Below are 19,411 nucleotides of genomic sequence, written 5' to 3'. Positions count from 1 at the left end.
CTAGTGTAGACTTAAACTATTTAGAACGTTCCTTCAAAACCACTAGAGGGAGCTCCCATCATATTTTGAAATCACACAACAAATATCATTATCTATCTATATGACAATTACAAACACTTTTCGAGCTTTTACTCAAACTATTATATGTAGTATATTGTCAATTTTATCTATTTTTCAATTATTATATAAATGAAAGGTTATATGTTGGGTAGAATTTGCAACTTGTATAAACATGCTGTACAAGTTACAATAAGCACGTCTCATTGATCCTTCTAATTAACAACCATTAATTATTACTATCCTTCCTTTTTGATCTATTGAAATACCTTATTTGCTATGTATTTACGAGTAATTTAAGAAGTGTGGGTTATTTTAAAATGTTCAATTAATTGGTCAGATGGAGTTGCACTGATTAAATAATATAAGTAAACATGACACTACTACAATTCTCCAACTAACCTAGAAACTATCTTTGAAGTCAATATTGACTTCCCTAGCAGTGACCGTGCATCGAACCTATGCATATTGAGTTAAAGAGAATAATTTCACCCAAGCATGGTGTCTATTGAGCTACATCTCTCCATTGGCATTTGAACTGTATAATGTGCCAATGAATTAGTAATTTATAAATTAGTTCAATGTCGATCCCCAATTCTACTCTGAGTCCAATAAGGACTTACAATTATAACTCCACAACAAATCCACATTTTCAAGGGTACTATATGTCTTTTATGGCAACACAGAAATGAGAACGTGGGTTAACATCTCCCTCTTAAAGAAAAATAATCGCCTATCTTTGGTATAAATTGATTTAAAATGCATTAAATGTAATTAAATTATTCTCCCTACACGAACACTATTTTAAGTGTAGAAAATTCTTCTCTTTATAGCAGTGTAATTCCTCTTCTTCCTTCAAAATCATAAAAAATGGCAGCTGTTATTAAGACAGGTCTTAACTGAGGGAAATGATATTTACTGATCCCACCTTCTCCTCCTCACGTTGTTACAAAAAAGCCAATCTCTGCAAATACATACACATTAAGTATATTTCTTTTCGAGGAACGACCGAGGCGCAAGCCTAGCCATACATGGATTTAAAGAGAAAAAAATTATCCCAAGCGCGTTGTCCAATGAGCTACATCTTTCCATGTGGATTAATTTGATTCATTTCGCATTCATATAATAAATGAAAATATAATCATGAATAATATTAGTCCCATAACACTTATACATTTGACCTACTGCCCTCGTTCCCCTCCTCTCTCACTTGTTCCTACGAATAGACAATTTTTCAAATAATAATAAGAGATTATATCTCTCTTTAGTGTCAAATCATTCTTCATGTTCAAATTATGTAAACATACTATTATTGATAAAGAGTTGAGTGTACTCCTAGTCCAATAGTTGAAACAAGTGCTGAATTAGAGTATTAATTGAGCTCAAAAAAACTTGACTTGACCACACGAGTCCACCGTTCTCAAAAAATTACTCAAACTATGGCTCGAAATATTACTTGGAAAACTTGAACTCAAATGATCAGAACTCGAAATATTCGAGAATTGATTAATCTCATATCCAGTTGTTTCTAAAACTATCCCTCATTGAACGATAAAAAAGTCCTTTCCATGTTTGTTTGAGCAATATATGGCATACTTATACATTTCAGCAACTTTAATGACTCGTGGGATACTCTTTTCTACAGCTGGGGAAAAAAACTTCGCACACAATTTTTGAAAGAAGAAGAGCAATTAACTGTTCGATCATTGTAAATTCCTCCATGTGGACCCCACTTTTGTGCAACCCCAGCGAAATCATATAATATTGATAAAGGATAATTAATAGTCAGAGCTGTTGCAAGGAGGGCTGTGGAGTCGAAGTAAGGAGTGGGAAAATTTGTACAGGCTCAGGCTATAAAAATATCTTATATTCCAAATATTTTATTTAAACATGGCACAATTATTTATTAAATAAAACTAATAACTACCTATAGCTATAAATTAGATCTATATTTATAGTCTCTAGACTCAAATGACTCAATCGTACTTCTATAGACAATAAAATATATTATAATTAAATTGTATGTTGGAGTCAGAGTAGGGGATGCGAGGATGATCCTCCCCCAAGAGTATCAGAGTCGGAAAAAATAGGATGTCACACGGAATTTTTGTAGTGCCCTAAAAAAATGAAAGCCCCTTGAAAAGGGAAATAAAATATCCATTTTTCCAGAAAAATGACTTTTTAGAATATATCGAATATTTCTTTTTAAAAAACTGTTGTGAAAACTAAAATTTTTACCCATTGTATGAAAGAAAAAAGTTAATTAAATTAACATACTTTCTAATAAAAAAATATTTCGATCAAAAATGAAGCAAATTATTTCTTAAAAAGGCCTTTTATTATTTAAAAAAAATGTTTATTGGAAAATTTGAAAAAAAAATATTCACCTAACCCTGTAAAGAAAAATCCTAGTATCATCCCTGTAGGAAGTGATCTCTGTTCTGCCTGTCCATATTTATCTGGTCCAGTCTAGACTTAAAACCGATTTTTAGACTGTCAACAATAGAACTGGTAAAAAAATGAATTAATAAAGTTGATTGACGTCATCAAGGACCGAACTTTATAATTTTTTATTACTAGTATGCAGGACTGAACTGGACGGGACATACATAAATATATAAAGACGAAAGAAGGACCGAAACAACACTACTAATAGTGATGTTGCTCAGATGTTGACCTTAAAACATATTTTTCTTTCCCGATACCTAGAGATGTGATTTGTATAAGAGCGCCAAGAGAAGGCGAAGCGAGACATATGATATTACTGAAATAAGACCCTTATTAATATCAGCTGCCTTTTATACAAATTTTGGTGGAGAAAGGGGAGGCCCTTATTTTCAAATTTTATATGATTACAAACTCTTTTTTAAAAATTTAGATTAAAGAAAATAGTAACTTAATTAAGTGTATTTGAAAATGTCAAAATGAGACTGACAAGTAAAAGGACCTAAACCTTTAAGTTGTCCATCAAAAATATATATCTTTATTTTATATCCGACTTAGTGACGGTCCTAGCTGTTATAACTTTCTGGGAGATCCTCACCTTCACCAGTAACATCTATAATCAGTTATGATAAAATATGAGAGATGGAGATGGTTTTTTTTTTATAAGACCAGGAGAAGAATGGAGGAACGAGACACCTGAATTATGACCTTTGTTAACATCAGCTGCTTGTTATATGATGATGATGATGATTTTTTTTTTTTTTTGGGGGGGGGTTGAAAAATTACAACTTTAAAGAGAAGAAGCTTCTACATTAAAAAAATAGCATTAGTGCAAGGAACAAATTGTAATTATGTTAAAATTCATAAAAGATTAATATTATTCTGCATTTTAAAATCTGTTTATACTAAAAATAGGCAAAAAATCTTCTTTTAGAGGGAGATATTAACATAACCAGGACTAATTAAATATTGGGGGGAAAAAAGAGCATATTCATCAACGGTTTTTACTTTTCTAATCGCTATATTTAGTGTTTTCTTTACACAGATCCCTTCTTTACTGATACTTTCACTCCAACTCCACTGGACTCAATGTTGAAAAACTTAAACTTGACTCAATATTCAGTTACTCGAACTTGACCGAACTCGAACCAACACTAATAAAAACTCTAACTAACTCATTATAAGAAGAGTAACAAAATAAATGAAAAAAAAACACCATTAATATTGATTGTCATTTTGAATGCAATGAGCGTCTATTACTACGACAACAACAACAACGACTACAACAACATTAACCGCTAAATATTTTATAAGTACCTATCATTAACAAACAAATTCAGCTTTCCCTTAGATTAATCCACTGTAAGTAGGATCAAAGCTACGTACGTAATATAAAATATATTAAGAAATATATGATAGCTACGAAAATATCTTGAACAAAAATCAAGGATAGGAAGAAATGGTCAATTTATTTATTGACATTGTTTATATGTTATGCGTCAACATAAAAACAATCTTGGACAAAAATCCAAAAAGGAGAAAATCCAATTTTTTTTTTTTTACTTAATATATATCCAACATTCAGGGGAATGTTTCATAGACATATTTGAATATTTAATTCATATTTGGAAAAAAAATTGAAAACTTAAATTAATGAAAACTGAAAATGTTCATTAATTTTTTTGAAAAAAAATTTCAAATATTTAATTTTTGGGGAAAAATGTACCAAAATCCCTAGTTGTTCTAAAAAAAAAAAAAAAAGTTCAAAAATTACATTTCTAATATAAAATTTTTGTAAAAAAAAATCAATTATTAAATTTTTTGGAGAAAAATTTCAGAAATACATATTTATTGACAGAATAATATTTAACGATTCTCCGATTCCGAGTAATCGTCTCATTACTAATTCAAACTACGGGAACGTGTTGAGATGCCGAAGAATTTTAGCTATCGTTTAGAATTTTCTTTGATTTAAGACACTTATTTTGGCCCTGATATGGCCATTCATATAAAATTGTCCATTTTTCCTTTTTTTTCATTTTGCTTTTTTAAACTTCAGTTGTTATCTTTTCTTTTGAAAGAAGTTATGGTAAACAGCTGAAAGTACATAGTAACTACGTCATTTCAGCTATTGTGGTTACAATAAAACACCGATAAGGACCAATCCTAGGACTAAATTTTTAAAAATATATTTTCAGTTTTTCTTAGAATGATCCAACACTAAAGACAACATATTTTTAAAAGATTACAACTCCAAAATGAATCGTACGATTCCAGTGCCTGATAAAAATGGAAGATAGGGATACGGGTACATATATCATTTGTAGATTTGTGAACAGAACACTATTTTACTTTTTTTAACGCTAAAAATGAGACTAATTCTCGCTGGAATTAGTTTTAATTGAAATAACTTCCACAATCAGTGTTTCTTCTCTATAAATAAAAAATTATAAACTTCTTAAAAATAGCGCAATACAAACTTTGCCTTCCATAAAAATTGCTCCTTTTTATAAATGGTCACATTGCTAACATAACTAAACCGTGATGAATTCATATTTCATAGCTCAAATAAATTTTGTTTCTCACAAGTCAACCTTTTTAATTAATCAACAAAATGCAAAGGAAACAAACTAATCGGGCAAGTGCGTTGTTTACTTAAATGGGTATGTAAACACACCACCATTGAGTAGCTCCACATTGCAGAAAAATAATAAACCTCCCTGAATAATAATTATGATTATCCGGCCAAAGAAAGACTTCAGATGAAGTAGTCACCTGATAAAAGGGACCAACATTTCTTCGCATGAAAGTCAAGATATGTCAAGAAGAAGTTAATATTACAACTTGTAAAGATGTAATATTATTAAAATAGCTAAAATATACATTGGTGTCAGACAACAGTTGAGGTAATCTTAAAAAATACTCGCGCCTTTAACAATCTAGCCTGATATTAGCCCAAGCTATAGTGAGTCACCCCCTGGCGGATAATGTATATTTTTTAGTTTGCTCATGCCCTATTCGATATCTTTAAAAAATCGCATTTGTTTTGTTTTTTAGGATTACGTCAACTGTCGTCTGACTACTAGCGAAAAGGACTTCATACTTTTTTTTATTTATTGAAAAGAATAGATTCTTGAAATTAACTTCTTGGGTTGTTCAACTCATCTTTGGAAAACCACTTTGAGTCAAGAATACTTTTAATTTAATTATCACTTATTAAAAATTAAAATCACTTTGATATAGTCTCAAATAAGTAATAACAATGAGTAATAAAATGAAAGGACTTATTTCAACAGGTGACTCAACTTTGTCTGAAGTCTTTTTCTAGCTAGTAGCTAGTATTCTTTCGACGGATAATCATAATTATTATTAAGGGAGGTTTTATATTTTTAAGCAATGTGTTGTGTTTACATACCAATTTAAGAAAACAACGCACTTGCCCATTGAATAATATTTTGTTATCAGACCATGAATTGTCAGTATCCACTATTTTTGAGACTCCGTCAAGACTGATTTTGTTCCTATGTTCCCGTTAGGTCTTACTTGATTTTTTCTAGACCGATTTGGACCGATATTTCAGTCCAGACCGCAAACCTAAATTTAATCATTTTCAAATTGTGGAGCGATCCATGGACCGGTTTTCTCCCCTATCCTAATTTATGAGATGTAAAAATATGATCTATGCAACACATTTAAGTTTTAGCTTAATATAACATAGATTGAGCAGTTGTTCAAAATTTTGAAACAGACATGACGTCATCAACAATTCATCTGTAGAATCGGTCTAGACTGGATTTTAAATGAGACCGATCCAGACCGAATTTTTCTAATAGAACGACTATAATTATTCGTCAATATAAATATATAATAATTCAAACTCAATTTTGATAAAAAATCATTTAAGCTTGTTTTTGTATTGACAGACTTCATGTATTTTATACAAATTTATATACAAATAGTATATATCATTCAAAAAATAAGTTGGCCAAAAAATGTATATATAAATTCATCATTACTTCCTTCTCTATTCATCATAGAGTGCATTTCTCAAATGAGTCACTCACTCCATAGAAAGAAAGAGATATAAAACATTTAAAGTGAAAAGTTCATGTTTAACTTTTATAGCAATACATGATAATATTATTTATTATCATTTATTTTAGCCATTCCTTTCGCAAAAAAATAGTCGTTCCTTTAAAACTACTAAGCGTATTAGTTTTTTCATCAGTGTGTAATTGAATCTAAAAGACATCTTTCATCAGGAAATTTAAACACAAGAAGTTTTTTTTTCTTTCAGAATTAAAATATGGGTGAATATAATAGACAATTAATCTAAGTTACACAAAGAAAAACATAAACTGTGCTTCGTTGTCAAAATATTAGCAAATCGAGGCTTACTTATTAATAGTTTCAAGAAAATATACAAATATAAATGAATATATTATCTTACCTTCAGCCATTTTAACGCCGTATTGAAAGGCAGCTTTGGGCATGGCTTCTTTACGACCCATGTAGTCCGCATATTCCTCTTGTGTGTCAAAATCCCATCGACCAACAGGACCTTTTTTATTACCCTAGTGGATTAAATGAGGAATAATAAAATGTGAACTATTATTTATAAAAATTCAAATTATTATATGCAGAGTTAATTTTGTCAGCTATGATTTGACGAAATACAATGAGACTCAATGAGACAAAACAAGACAAAATTAACAGTGATTATATGTATATAATTATTGAATACCAAATCCATTTTTGAGTAATCCACTTCATCGTCACTATCATCTATTGCATCATTCATTTCCATTAGTCCTGGATAACACTCTGCGTAGCCTTCCGGCTCCTTTTTAGACATTAGATCTAAATTTTTAGTTGCCTCACGAGCAGCTTTGTCATTTTCTTTCTTAATTAAATTTGAGATACTAATAGCGTAAAAAGATGGAAAAAGTTTAAATAAGATAGCAAAATTATAAAGACTACAATGCTTACAATTCTTTATCATTTTTTGAAAACCCTTCTTCTGGTTCTTTTTCTTCCTTTTCAGTTTTATCAAAGTAATTTCGAGGTTTTCTGAAACAAAAAATCATGGTCAGACCCAAAAAGTCAAAATAAAGGATTCAATTACCTTTCCCTATCATCCCATCGACTACTGTGACGTTTATCGTCCTTATAACGATTACTTTTCCGATCTTCCTTACGATCCTTAACCTTTTCTCTATAATGATCTCGACGATTATCATTCTTTACTTGAGGATCATATTCACCAATGTCTTGATAAATGTCTTCATTTAATCCCTTCTTCCCACTCTCTATGGCCATCTTTTCTTCCTTTAATCGATCCTTCTTCTTTTTCTTATTTCGCGAGCCAGCACGGAGATAAGAAAGAATTTGCGTTAATTTGTTTATAACTATATCATTTGTTGACAGAGTGGTTTGTTGATCAACATTGGCTTGACAATCAACTTTACTTCGTATGGAAGTAGTCGGTATGTCCGACTCTGCAAATTCCTCTTCCAAATCAATAATATATGCCATTCGACCAGGAATAAAAAAGTCATTTCGTTCTGGGACTTCTGGTTTAAAAAGATTTCTACAAAGGCCTTTGGCCATACTGGTTTTGCATGTGTGAATAAGATCCGTGATTGGATCACCCGTGGTTTCTTTTTTCTCCTCATTCTCCTCCACTTCTTCTTCATCCTCCGGCTGAACAACTTCTTCGGTTTCAATCTCACGATTAACTATCTCACTTCTAACTTTTTGAAGGAGAGCAAAATCAAGACCCTTCACCAAGTGAGTATGCTCCATGTCGCCCCCCAAGAATTTGGATTCTTGAATCATTTGCCTCCTTCGTTCAGCAGCATCATAGGAAGACTTCACATCGGGGGCAACGGCACGATATCCTGAGCTTGCTGTGTTAGATGGAGTTTCATCGGTATTTGTATTGGCGGTGGTGGCTGCTTGAGCGTTGGGATTTGTTCCTCCGTCACGTCTCTCAGCAGCCCTGTCTCGATATTTAGCTGCGAGCTCAGCCATTTTATCATCTTCAGCTTTCTTTAATTTAGCATAATAGCTCTTTTTCTTCTTACGACGCTCAGATACTTCGGATGGAACTTTCTCGCGTTTCCTGAGGACAAAGATTGTCGGGTTAGGGTACTTATAATTTAGTTATATATCAATGACATCTTTCGATACCCCTTGTTAAGTGTTGACGAAGATGAAGAGGCCGAGGCGGATCCACTTGCTGATGTCGAAGAGGATGGAGTGGCACAAGAAGAGGATCCACCTGCCCTAGGTGTCATCATTAACTTCCGAAAGTCCTCATTTGTCAGTCGACTAGAAGGAGGCTCCGGAATATTAAAGTCATGTGCCTCTCCTATTAAAGAAACACATAATGAGAGAAAATACTGAATGAATAACATATACTCACTATGTTCGGGCATTTTAAAAGTAATATGGCTCCTTGAGAGTTGAGATAATTAACTAATCAATTCAATGATTTTAATGCTTGCTTTGGTTTTTAAAAGACTTCTTTATTTATCCCTGATGTTATTCAATCATAATATTAATTTGGACAGGGGAAAAATATGACGTCACAACAGCTGTTGAAGCATCTTTGACTCAAGAGATTTTAACATGGTTTTTAACCTTCATTTCATTCATCATCACCCCTGTATACGTACTGTCCAACAAATATACAGTATAATAATTATTAGTACTAATTACATCTTTTGGAGTATGTGTACATTGTATTTATATAAAATCACCCATTTTCCCACATTTGACCTTGTAGAAAATACAATATGTAGCCATAAGTATGTTCTAACATATTTTTAAGTTGATGGGTAAAATATTAGATGGTTTCAATACTATAATATTTTATTATATATATTCGGTGAATTTTGATACATTTAATGAATATATAAAATTGGTCTTAAAATGGAGTATTATAAATTATTGTATAATCATGATGAATAAGGTCATTATAATATCTTAACTAGCGATTACTGATGGAAGCGTACTTTATTATGTGACGTCAAAATGTGCAGGTGGTACTTTTCCAGAGAATTTTGAAATCCTTATACTATGTTTTTTGTATTTGACGGGAGTGCAAAATAGTTATATGTTAATAATAGAGTAAATTGAAATTGTAACAGCATATTATCTTACCCATTTCAAAAATTGATTAAATTTCTTTTGAAAGAAAGGTTAAAAATTAAACAATTATCATTTAAACGACATAGAATATGTGCATTATTTAACCCTAGATTTTAACTTTGATTTAACCTAATTTTTATAATGAATTACATAATTGTATTATGTACAATATATTCGATTACACAATGACAATATGTATCTTAGCCAATTTCTTTAAATAAGCAAGAGCATATCAATTTTCTATCAAAGTAATATGGTTTCAAAAATCGTCATGCAGTAATAAACACCTACTAAACAATTTTTTCAATCAAATTGCATCAACATTCTACAATATCTAAGCTAAAAATGTTGTTTCTAAACAGTCAAATTTATGCAAATATAAAAAGAAAAATGCTTCAAAAAATTATTCAACTGCTAAATTTTTTCCGCAATAGTTTGATTGAATTATGAATTAAGTTCATTTTATCTTGAGTTTTTTAAAGTGTATATTTGTTATGTTATAATAGTTGGGTTAAATTAAATATATATATATAATCCATATTCCATATATTTGAAACAATAATTATTTAATTTATTACACTTTTTCGAAAAAGAAATTTAAGTAGACTTTGAAATGGGTAAGATATGAGCTGTTAATTTTTTAATTGACTATTTACTTTAATAATGTGATAATATTATTTTGCACTTTCGTCAATCACAACAAGAGCGCGTTCCATTTTCATTTGAGCGTTCCTGCTAATTCTCTCTCTCTATCACTGTGGCCTTCTTTTTCTTTCTTCTTCTTTCTTGCTCTACAGCACCTTCAGCTGAATATGGAGGTGGAGCGTTCTCTTACTGTGACTGTGTCCTTCTGTGAGTGTTTTTCCCTTTAAGTTTTAGCAGCTATCTGACGTCTTCCTCCACCTTCGTTGCTTTCATAGAATCATCCCTTGGGAAGTGGACCCGTAGATTTTCCTACCAACATGGATGGACTCTCTAAGAACGACATTGCCCATATCTTCAAACGCCTCAAGTCCCAATCCGCTAATAAAGTAAGTGTTGCCCAACCCTTATTTTTGAGAGGGAGCCTTCCCTTGATTGTGTGATGAGCCACGTCATCCCTCCTTCCTCTTTTTCTACTTGTAGGTTTGCTTTGATTGCGGCTCCAATAATCCCACTTGGAGCTCCGTGACCTACGGGATCTTCATTTGCATCGACTGCTCTGGAATTCACCGTTCTCTGGGGGTGCATTTGACATTTGTGCGCTCCACCGTCCTGGATTGCAATTGGACATGGGTTCAGCTACGACAAATGCAATTAGGGGGCAATGCGGGGGCAAAAGCGTTCTTTCAACAGTATAACACTCTCACTTCGGATGTGCAAGTTAAATACAAGTCTCGCACGGCACAACTCTATCGGGAGAAGCTTCATAATGCTGCTGTTCAAGCCATTAAAATACATGGAAGCAAACTCTTCATTGAGAGTGCTGCCGTGGCTCCGGAGAAGGAAACTGAAGACAAAGAGGTGGATGAGGATTTCTTTACGCAAAATCATTCCAATCCCCTTCCAGAAAACATTGTAATTATGCATCTTTCTTTTACTTCATCCAAGCAATATTTGGATTTTATTTTTATTTATCTTTGTATGAGATATAGTTCATTAACTATATAGTGATCTTTTTTTTTATCTTTTAAATTGTAGAATGATTTAGAATATCTCGGTCAATTGGTAAGATATATTAAGTTCAGTATTACTTGCAAGTGTTTGTATATGTTATTAATACTTATTCTACAAAACCACAAGTTTGTTTGACTTCTTTATTTAAAAAAAAAAAAAAAATGTATAAAAAAGTGCACATCAGATTATTTTATATCATATAAGTAATTCAGCTTGTAATTTTTCTGATAATTTCAATCTATTTATATATATAAATATATATAATGTCTCTTTTTCTTAATTTTCAGCCAAAACTTTCAGACACAATTAAAAAAGAAGTAGTTGATCCAACTGAAGGACCTAATGTAGATGGCATCCATGCATCAACAGTGCAAGCTCCACGAAAATCCACCATTATGAACAAGAGGAGCTCTGCTAAAAAGGGTGGCCTCGGAGCTAAAAAACTTGGTGGAGGATTGGGAGCAACTAAAGTCAAGAAGGACTTCTCAGAAATTGAAAAAGAAGCAGAGATGGCTGATCAAATTCGTTCCAAAATGGCAGATGAAAGTACTAAGAAAGTCGATGAGGAAGAAATAACTTCATCCATGAGATTAGCCTACCACGATATATCCGTCCAACAAAAGAAAAAAGAAGACAATTTGAAAAAAACTGATCCTAAAAAGGCTGAACAAGTTGAACGTCTCGGAATGGGGTTCCGGGCTTCTTCAGGAGTCAGCCACTCGCTAATGAGTGATACGATAACAATTGTTCAAGAGGAGCCTTCTGGGTATAAGAAACAAAACAACTTATTTGTTGATCGGTCTTCCAACTATATGGATGATATTGACACTAACAATGATGATAATATGTTTAAAGGATTTTCTGATCCCATGATTTCCTGGGAAAGCGAATTTGAAAAACTAAAAATGGAAAAAAATACAACTAAGGATAAGGGCTCTTGGGGCAATAGTTTTAGTAACTCGTCTTCCAACAGGTAGATCTAATTTGTAACCTTTTTAGTATCAAATGATCTATTAATATTTGTCAGGTCGTCCTCTAAAGTTAATTCTTACAATGGTGCGTCATCAGTGGAAGCTAGCAAAAAATTTGGTGAGGCAAAGGCAATTTCATCGGACATGTTTTTTGACAATGATCGCAATGTAAGTAGTCACATTCATTGATGATTTGTGCTTAAGAGCTTTACAGAGATAAGATTAGATAGATATCTGTAGTGAAAGTATGTGATACTGGATGATTTCCATTGATTTTATTAATATAATGCAATTTATCTAATCCTGTTTTTCATCCATTAGGATTCTCAAGACGCTAATCTCAACCGCTTCCAAGGATCAAACTCCATCTCCTCTGCCGATTATTTTAACAGAACGGAGGTTACTCCCGGCTCACGTATCCAATCTCCAGATATGGAAGATGTTAAAGAAAGTGTAAGACAAGGTGTGACTAAGGTTGCTAGTAAATTATCCGGAATGGCGTCTGGGGTCTATTCGCAAATACAGGTGGGTTCAGTGTTGTAAAGGTCCCGTTTACTTATTTACATAATTAATTATTATTTGCTCTTCATTTTAGGAGAAATACGGTTATTGATGCAGATTCCATTTTTATAACAATATGATGTGGCTGATGTATCTTTTTTTTAAAGTCGGAAATATATAAATATAAATTTTACGCTATTATGATAATCTATTAAAAAAATATATTGTTGTTACGATTTTTTGTATTTCTTTCTTTAATGACAAAAAAATATATATTTACTTATTTCACAATTTTTATTCAATTCTATGTCCGTATATTTGTATTAAATGAGTTATTAGTTTTTGATGTAACAACTAAGAAAAATGGTTTTAACCCTTAAATGGTTTTTGGTACAAATATGAAACATACCAATAAAATGCATATTTAAAATAATATTCAACAAGTTTGACATCTGCAACTACCCCGTTGGTATTTGTGAGTAGTTATTAGTATGATGTTGACACCTGTTAAATAGGCAATTAGTACTTTCAATGTCACGGGTATTTCGTATGTTAACAAAATGCAACAAAATAAATTATTGGTAAATCTTTTTAGTATTTTTTAAACCTTATAAATAGAGCATTTAAGGTCTTAAATATTGTTTTCATTCAACAACAAAAAAAATAACCTCGTTATTCAATCATAGCACATCACTTAAATAGAAAGTGAATATAGACAAGTCAATTCGACAGGTATACAGACAAAAAGGTTTGTTCGACTGAATGAATGGCAGTAAGAGTTAGTCAGAGAAGTAATTAAATATTCAAATTGGTTCCATGTATCACAAAACATCAAACAAATCCAGGACTTCTTCATCTTCCTCCTGATTCATTTCACTCCTTTCATAATATTCCCTCATCTCCATTCGATTAAGTCTAACTATAACTTCATGATTTCGTACGCGAGGTTCATTAAGAATGGATTCAATCCGTACTGAACCAAGACGATGTTTCCAAAAGGAGATACCATCTATATTTTCAGGGATCATTAGTGTCTCACAAGAAAAACATCCACGCTCCAGTGAAGCCTGTAAACATGAAGGATAATTACATTAGCTCTTGACGTTTTTTGTTTTTTTCCTACATAATAGGAAAAAAAACACCAAAATAATCTGTGTATTATTTTCTTGCAAAAAGGAATATATTATACAAAACAGATCAACGTTACTTATTGCTTTTTCCATTTCTTTTTATTGAAAATACTCGAAGAAATGCCAAAGATAAATAGTTTTCTTTAAGAAATATATGTCTAGTAATCTACGTAAATATAGAATGTTTATATATGGGTAATTACATAAAAATGTAAAACATCGTACTGAACACAACTGATGTCCGAGATTTGGATGAAATTATAACTAACTTTAGAAGCTATGTATAAAGTACATGTATAAGCAGGTAGATGGGATTTTGAAATCGCAAACATAAACTATAATTAAATATGGAGATTATGTGAACCAAACGCGAACATGGAAGAGGGCCCAAAACATGCATACTTATTACAAGGTCACCTTAGATATAAATATCTAGTTAGCCTATGTTTAAAATTTCATGGTTTAATAACTTGACCGGAGCAAGAGTTATGAACAGATTAAATGCAGGTTAAATTTTTCATACCAGTTCTGATTTTAACAAACCCTTAACTCCGTGCTTATTCAATCTATCATGTAAGAATCTAAATATTACTATTAGTTTGGGGAAAAAGTAATTTCGTATTTCCCACCCCCTTTTTTTAACTAAGTATATCTTGTTCATTATTGGTGACATTGGAACATACAATAAGCTAAGGTGTGAGTATATACTATAAACGCTTTTTGGGCAGTATTGCGCTTGGCCAGTTCAGTCGTGAATTATCAAGTGTCGGGTATGGAGGTCTCAAAGAAAGAAATTCGCCATATTTTACATTTTTACTACTTGAAAGCGAAAAACGTGTCGAAAGAGACCAAGAAAATTTGTTATATATATGTAGCCGATATTCTTTCGGTTTGTATTGCAGAAATGTGGTTCGAGCAATCCCCCCGCTCATTTCTGCACTCTACTGTGTGCAACTCAACCGTTTGAAGCTAGCGATCGAACAGGAGCAGCCAGTATTGTAGAATAGGAGACAACAAGACATAATCAAGACAACGCTAGGCTGCATACATCTTTGATGACGCGCAAGAAGCTCCGGGAGCTCGGATGAGAAGTTCTTATGCATCAACCCTACAGTCCTGACATGGCACCAAGTGACTATTACCTGTCCTTATCTATTGCCAATTCGCTAGGGGTTACAAATTTGGCCTCAATAGAGGCCTGGGAAAATTGGTTGTCAGAGTGTTTTGCCAATAGCAACAAGGGTATTATGAAGTTGGATTACCGATGGCATCAAGTTTTCGACTAGAACGGGCCATACATTGGATAATTGTTACACTTCTTCTAAAGCAAAAAAATACGAAATTACAGATTCCCCAGCATATTATATTATATATCATTTGAAAATCTATGTATAGAATCAAAACGTAGAGCCCATTCCAATCATTCTTGACCTCTTTTTCTAAACGAAAGTTCATTGATAAAAGCTTTATAGAATTTAACCGTATTTATTTAGTACATAACTAAATAAAAACTATTAACTAAATTGATTTTGCTAGTTGACCATTGATTATAATAATGATCACATGGCAAACCTTATAGTCGTTAGGAGTAATAAGATATTTTTTTATGAACATATGTATATATAGTCAAAAAATAAAAATAATGATAACAAAAGATCCCCTTCAGATCCCTCCCTTCTCCCCATATTTTGTACAAATACCAGCTGTGTTTAACGGTAAATAATAAACTCCGTATGTTGAAGGATTAATACCATTTCTTCTATGGGCGTAGAAAGGCGAGGAATCTACGCACCATTATTAAATATAATACACACAAAATATGTAAATAATTCATGTTGTAAAAGTTTAACTCAGAGATAATCTGAGTATATTTTGGGCATATATAGTAGATAAATAAATATATATATACCTTCAATACTTTTCTCCATAGTTGAGTTGCAATACCACGACAGCGATATGCAGACTTGACAAATAAATCCTCTATCACAGCCACAGGATCATCATTGCCCTTTTCATCCAGGGTGTTGAAGAATAGGATGTAGCCCACGAGGATCTTTGAATTTAAATCCTCTGCTACGTAGCATCTAGAGGGAAAATAAATATATACTTAGTTATATGTATATTATGTTCTGTACATGTTGCAAATTGTATAAAGAAATTGTACAAGTTAGAATTTATATATACATTACAACTAGCTATTAATGTTATCACATTTTGGTTTATTAAAATGAAGAATTTATGATATACTTACAACTAGCATAATTACTATGCCCATTTGAAATTTAAAATGTGCCACATAATACTTATAATTATTTGGTAATAAGTAATCAAAATTGTCAAAAATTACACCAGTAATAGTTCAACTATCCATTGAATATGAAACTTTTGCATTATTTTCATCAAAAGGACTTAAATTTCTTTATCTTGTTTTTTACTTGAAGGCTATATAATTTGCTTACACAAGTTGGAACATGTACACGACATACGAATATTATTTTTTATTATCAAAGGTACAAATAATGTGGTTTTTTTCAAAATAATTATCTCTTATTATGTAGTAAATACGAGGAATAGTAACCTTGAGCCGTCGTGGCGTTCTCTTACTTAAAATATGCTGAATGTGAATCCAGTAGAGGATTCAAATATATCCCTCCCCTTTCATCGATCCGAAGACCCGCCAATGAGAGATTGGAACGGTTATTGTTGTTATTATTGTGCTCCCCTGTTTTAATGAACTTGTATTTTTCTTTGTCAAATGTCTGAAAAAGGATGGAAAAAATGACGGATGAGAGAAGGTTACTGGGATGTTCCTTGTACATAATAATAATAAAAGCTTATCAATTATAATTATTATTGGATTCGAGTTATAACTATGGAGTTCGAGTAAAGGCATTCGACAAGGATAAATATGTTTTCATTGAATGGATCAAATCTAACAATAGGCTCAACAAAGAAGTCAGTTTGACTTCACTTCAATAAGGTAGTATTTTAAGCATGAATCAAGTAATGTAGGTAATTTTATGAAATATTTATTTGCATAGTAGGACATTAATTGTTAATGTTGCATCTAAATAATCAGGGCAAAGCCTAAATTAAATTAATTTAGGTTGCCATATTGTATTATCATTAACATCTAAGCCGCACCACTATCAATTCTATATTTTCTTTTCGATATAATTGCCAAACAGCAGTAGAAAATATCTTCTCGCTTGGTAACGAATGGATAAGTACTTCATTGCTTCTTCAAACAAATTTGGATAGGAATTTTTTCCTTCACCTTTTTTGATAATTCGAGTTAAGTATGTTTTTCAAATAACATTGTTTGAGTAGTTTTTAGAGAGTTAGAGCTTTGGTAATGTAGAGGTTTTTTTTTCTGTAGTACGGGTACTATTTGAATCCAAAACTATCAATAATGATGCTGAAAATGAAGGAAGTAACAGCAATTGCTTTCATTTGGAACTCACCGGGTGGTGGGAAAGTTGATTAAAATAACTCAATGGGAGTTGAAACATGACAAAAGTGTGCAATATATTAAAAATGAATAGATGATGAAAATAATAATAGTATATTGCACATGGAAAGAAGAAATTGATTCCTATTGGACTCCATCAAAGGGAGGGAGAGAGGGGAGATTGTAGATTTCTGATATGTGGGGAGGAAGCAGTAAATTGTGAATGAACAATAGATTCCCAATTGGAAAGAAAAATCAACTACCATAAAAGATGAAATAAATAAGGATGGCTTATTAATTGAGAATGGGAGCCACTTAGCTAGTTAGCCTTTGCTCATTGAAGGAAAAAATGAACTATCAAACATAACTGAAAGTGGATCAACCACTAGTATAGCCAACTAGCATCAAGGAGGTGAGAGAGTCATTTTCATTCTTAGGGAAGAGCTATGCCTGGATTATGTCTACTTTGGCTCGGTCATGAGTCTCGAAAAAGAAATTCATTACTCTGGACATCCTCCTACTTATCATTCTGATCATAATTCATATGATAAGAAAAGAGAGAGAAATAAAAGTGCTACCAAATGCCAAATACATAAAGTCGATCAAGGCCTATTATTATATTATAAAGATAAAGTATGGCCATTGATTGTTATTTATTATCATGAATAGAAAAAGAAAGAAAGAAAATGGATTCAATCATCAGCAACTGACCTGAAAGAGTTTGACAATCTTGGTATGATCATCCATACGGACACGACGGATAGAGATCTCACAGACTTCGTTCGTCATGGCATTGGAAGTAGGGAGAGGAAGAGAGAGAGAGGAGCACTCAGGACCGAGCGGCAAAATCACTATTTCTTGTTTAATTCACTGATGGAAATAAAAAAAAAGAAAAGAAATATTATATAGCTACTTTAGAACGGCGGCCTCGGCCGGGAAAAAAATAAGAAAAACAAATGATTTTAAATAATGCGCGCGCCAATGACGGCCAATTTTTTTTATCGTCTCTCTCTTCACTCTCACACACACGTAGAAGAGTACACGCTCGTTTTTTTCCTCTTCTTTTTTCTCTTTCTTTCCAACGGATATCATATCATTCTGTGGATGTGTGTTCGTTCTATTTTGTCGTGTGTGCTCACTACTCTGTAATTTTACCTACCCTCACATTTCCTCAACTACATTTGTATACAGTACATATCATCTACAACAAAGGTTCTATAAAGGACCCATAACTACAGCTCTTGAGCGTTTTTATTATTAGTACCTAATCAAAACCTGGCAACTTTTGACCCCCTCCTATTATTATTATTTTTGTTTTTTTCTCTTCCACATTTCATGTCTCCGGTCCCTCGATCTCCCTTGGAATCTCAAATTTCTTTCTTTTATGTAATGTTTTTCTTCTTTTCATTTTTTATTTATTTAATGTAATCAATGTTTAGAATCTTTTCTTTTGATTTATAATCCAAGAAGAAGTTTCTACATACACATTTCTCCCTTTTTCAAAAAAGATTTACTACTGGAAGGAAACACATATTTTTTCTTCCAACATTAATTTCCCACATTTTTTAAAACTTCTTTTATTGTAGTATACATAGTTCAATTGCTGGTTAATTGCATTAACAAGAAAAACAGAAGAAAACTCCCCTCCTTTTTATAGCTTTCTCCTAAAATAATTATAGGTGTAAGGGATTAAATAAAAAACATTATTATTCGCAATAAATACGATAATAAATCACGTTGCGAAGGAAGTTTTCATGGATTGGTAAGTAGAGCATACATTACCGAATTTTGTATGCATATTTATATATAAGAGGCATCATGGTTTCGTGAATAAATAGATTTTTATTTCACATGACACTAAAGACAATTTTTGTCCAAGAAATGCCTGTGTTAAACTACATAATATTTATTTAAGTGAATAGGATAGAAAAGCTTCAACGCAGGGCTTCTTAAAGGAGATCTTAATTGTATTCTGTGAATACAAAGGTAAAAAATACTAGATGCGAGTATTCTATAGGCATAAATAAAATTGTATAAAAAGTCAT

The 19,411-nt window shown here is 32.1% G+C and overlaps 3 protein-coding genes across 5 annotated transcripts in view; 1 reads left to right on the top strand and 2 right to left on the bottom strand.

Moving 5' to 3' along the window:
- Positions 1 to 9,190, bottom strand: part of beag (IC cytokine homolog beag) — a 33,643-nt gene extending 24,453 nt beyond the window's left edge. Inside the window, exons 1-6 of the mRNA XM_040715814.2 lie at positions 8,930 to 9,190; positions 8,695 to 8,875; positions 7,628 to 8,626; positions 7,492 to 7,572; positions 7,247 to 7,424; positions 6,953 to 7,076 (exon numbers count right to left, since the gene is read on the bottom strand). Coding sequence (XP_040571748.1) covers positions 6,953 to 7,076; positions 7,247 to 7,424; positions 7,492 to 7,572; positions 7,628 to 8,626; positions 8,695 to 8,875; positions 8,930 to 8,942 — 1,576 coding nt within the window. The 5' untranslated portion in view covers positions 8,943 to 9,190. The remainder of the gene's footprint in view (positions 1 to 6,952; positions 7,077 to 7,246; positions 7,425 to 7,491; positions 7,573 to 7,627; positions 8,627 to 8,694; positions 8,876 to 8,929) is intronic.
- A 1,255-nt stretch (positions 9,191 to 10,445) lies between these two features.
- On the top strand, positions 10,446 to 13,076 carry ArfGAP3 (ADP-ribosylation factor GTPase activating protein 3). 2 transcript variants are annotated; one of them, XM_040715815.2, is made up of 7 exons: positions 10,446 to 10,688; positions 10,783 to 11,214; positions 11,338 to 11,364; positions 11,601 to 12,286; positions 12,341 to 12,452; positions 12,606 to 12,809; positions 12,880 to 13,076. In XM_040715815.2, the coding sequence occupies exons 1-7, from the start codon at positions 10,620 to 10,622 to the stop codon at positions 12,895 to 12,897; spliced, it is 1,548 nt and encodes a 515-aa protein (XP_040571749.1). In that variant the 5' UTR covers positions 10,446 to 10,619; the 3' UTR covers positions 12,898 to 13,076. The 2 variants fall into 2 exon arrangements, with proteins under 2 accessions (XP_040571749.1, XP_040571750.1); XM_040715816.2 differs by lacking the exon at positions 11,338 to 11,364 and having other exon boundaries at positions 10,451 to 10,688.
- On the bottom strand, positions 13,010 to 18,543 carry LOC121120934 (uncharacterized). 2 transcript variants are annotated; one of them, XM_040715817.2, is made up of 4 exons: positions 18,078 to 18,543; positions 16,520 to 16,674; positions 15,825 to 15,999; positions 13,010 to 13,852 (listed from the first exon to the last, which is right to left on the bottom strand). In XM_040715817.2, the coding sequence occupies exons 1-4, from the start codon at positions 18,153 to 18,155 to the stop codon at positions 13,607 to 13,609; spliced, it is 654 nt and encodes a 217-aa protein (XP_040571751.1). In that variant the 5' UTR covers positions 18,156 to 18,543; the 3' UTR covers positions 13,010 to 13,606. The 2 variants fall into 2 exon arrangements, with proteins under 2 accessions (XP_040571751.1, XP_040571752.1); XM_040715818.2 differs by lacking the exon at positions 18,078 to 18,543 and adding an exon at positions 17,125 to 17,912.
- Between the last annotated feature and the right edge of the window lie 868 nt (positions 18,544 to 19,411).

This window comes from Lepeophtheirus salmonis, chromosome 6 (assembly GCF_016086655.4).
Source record: "Lepeophtheirus salmonis chromosome 6, UVic_Lsal_1.4, whole genome shotgun sequence".
NCBI lineage: Eukaryota > Metazoa > Arthropoda > Copepoda > Siphonostomatoida > Caligidae > Lepeophtheirus > Lepeophtheirus salmonis.
The sequence above is the reverse complement of the archived record's forward strand: the minus strand, read 5'-3'. Positions and strand labels throughout refer to the sequence as shown.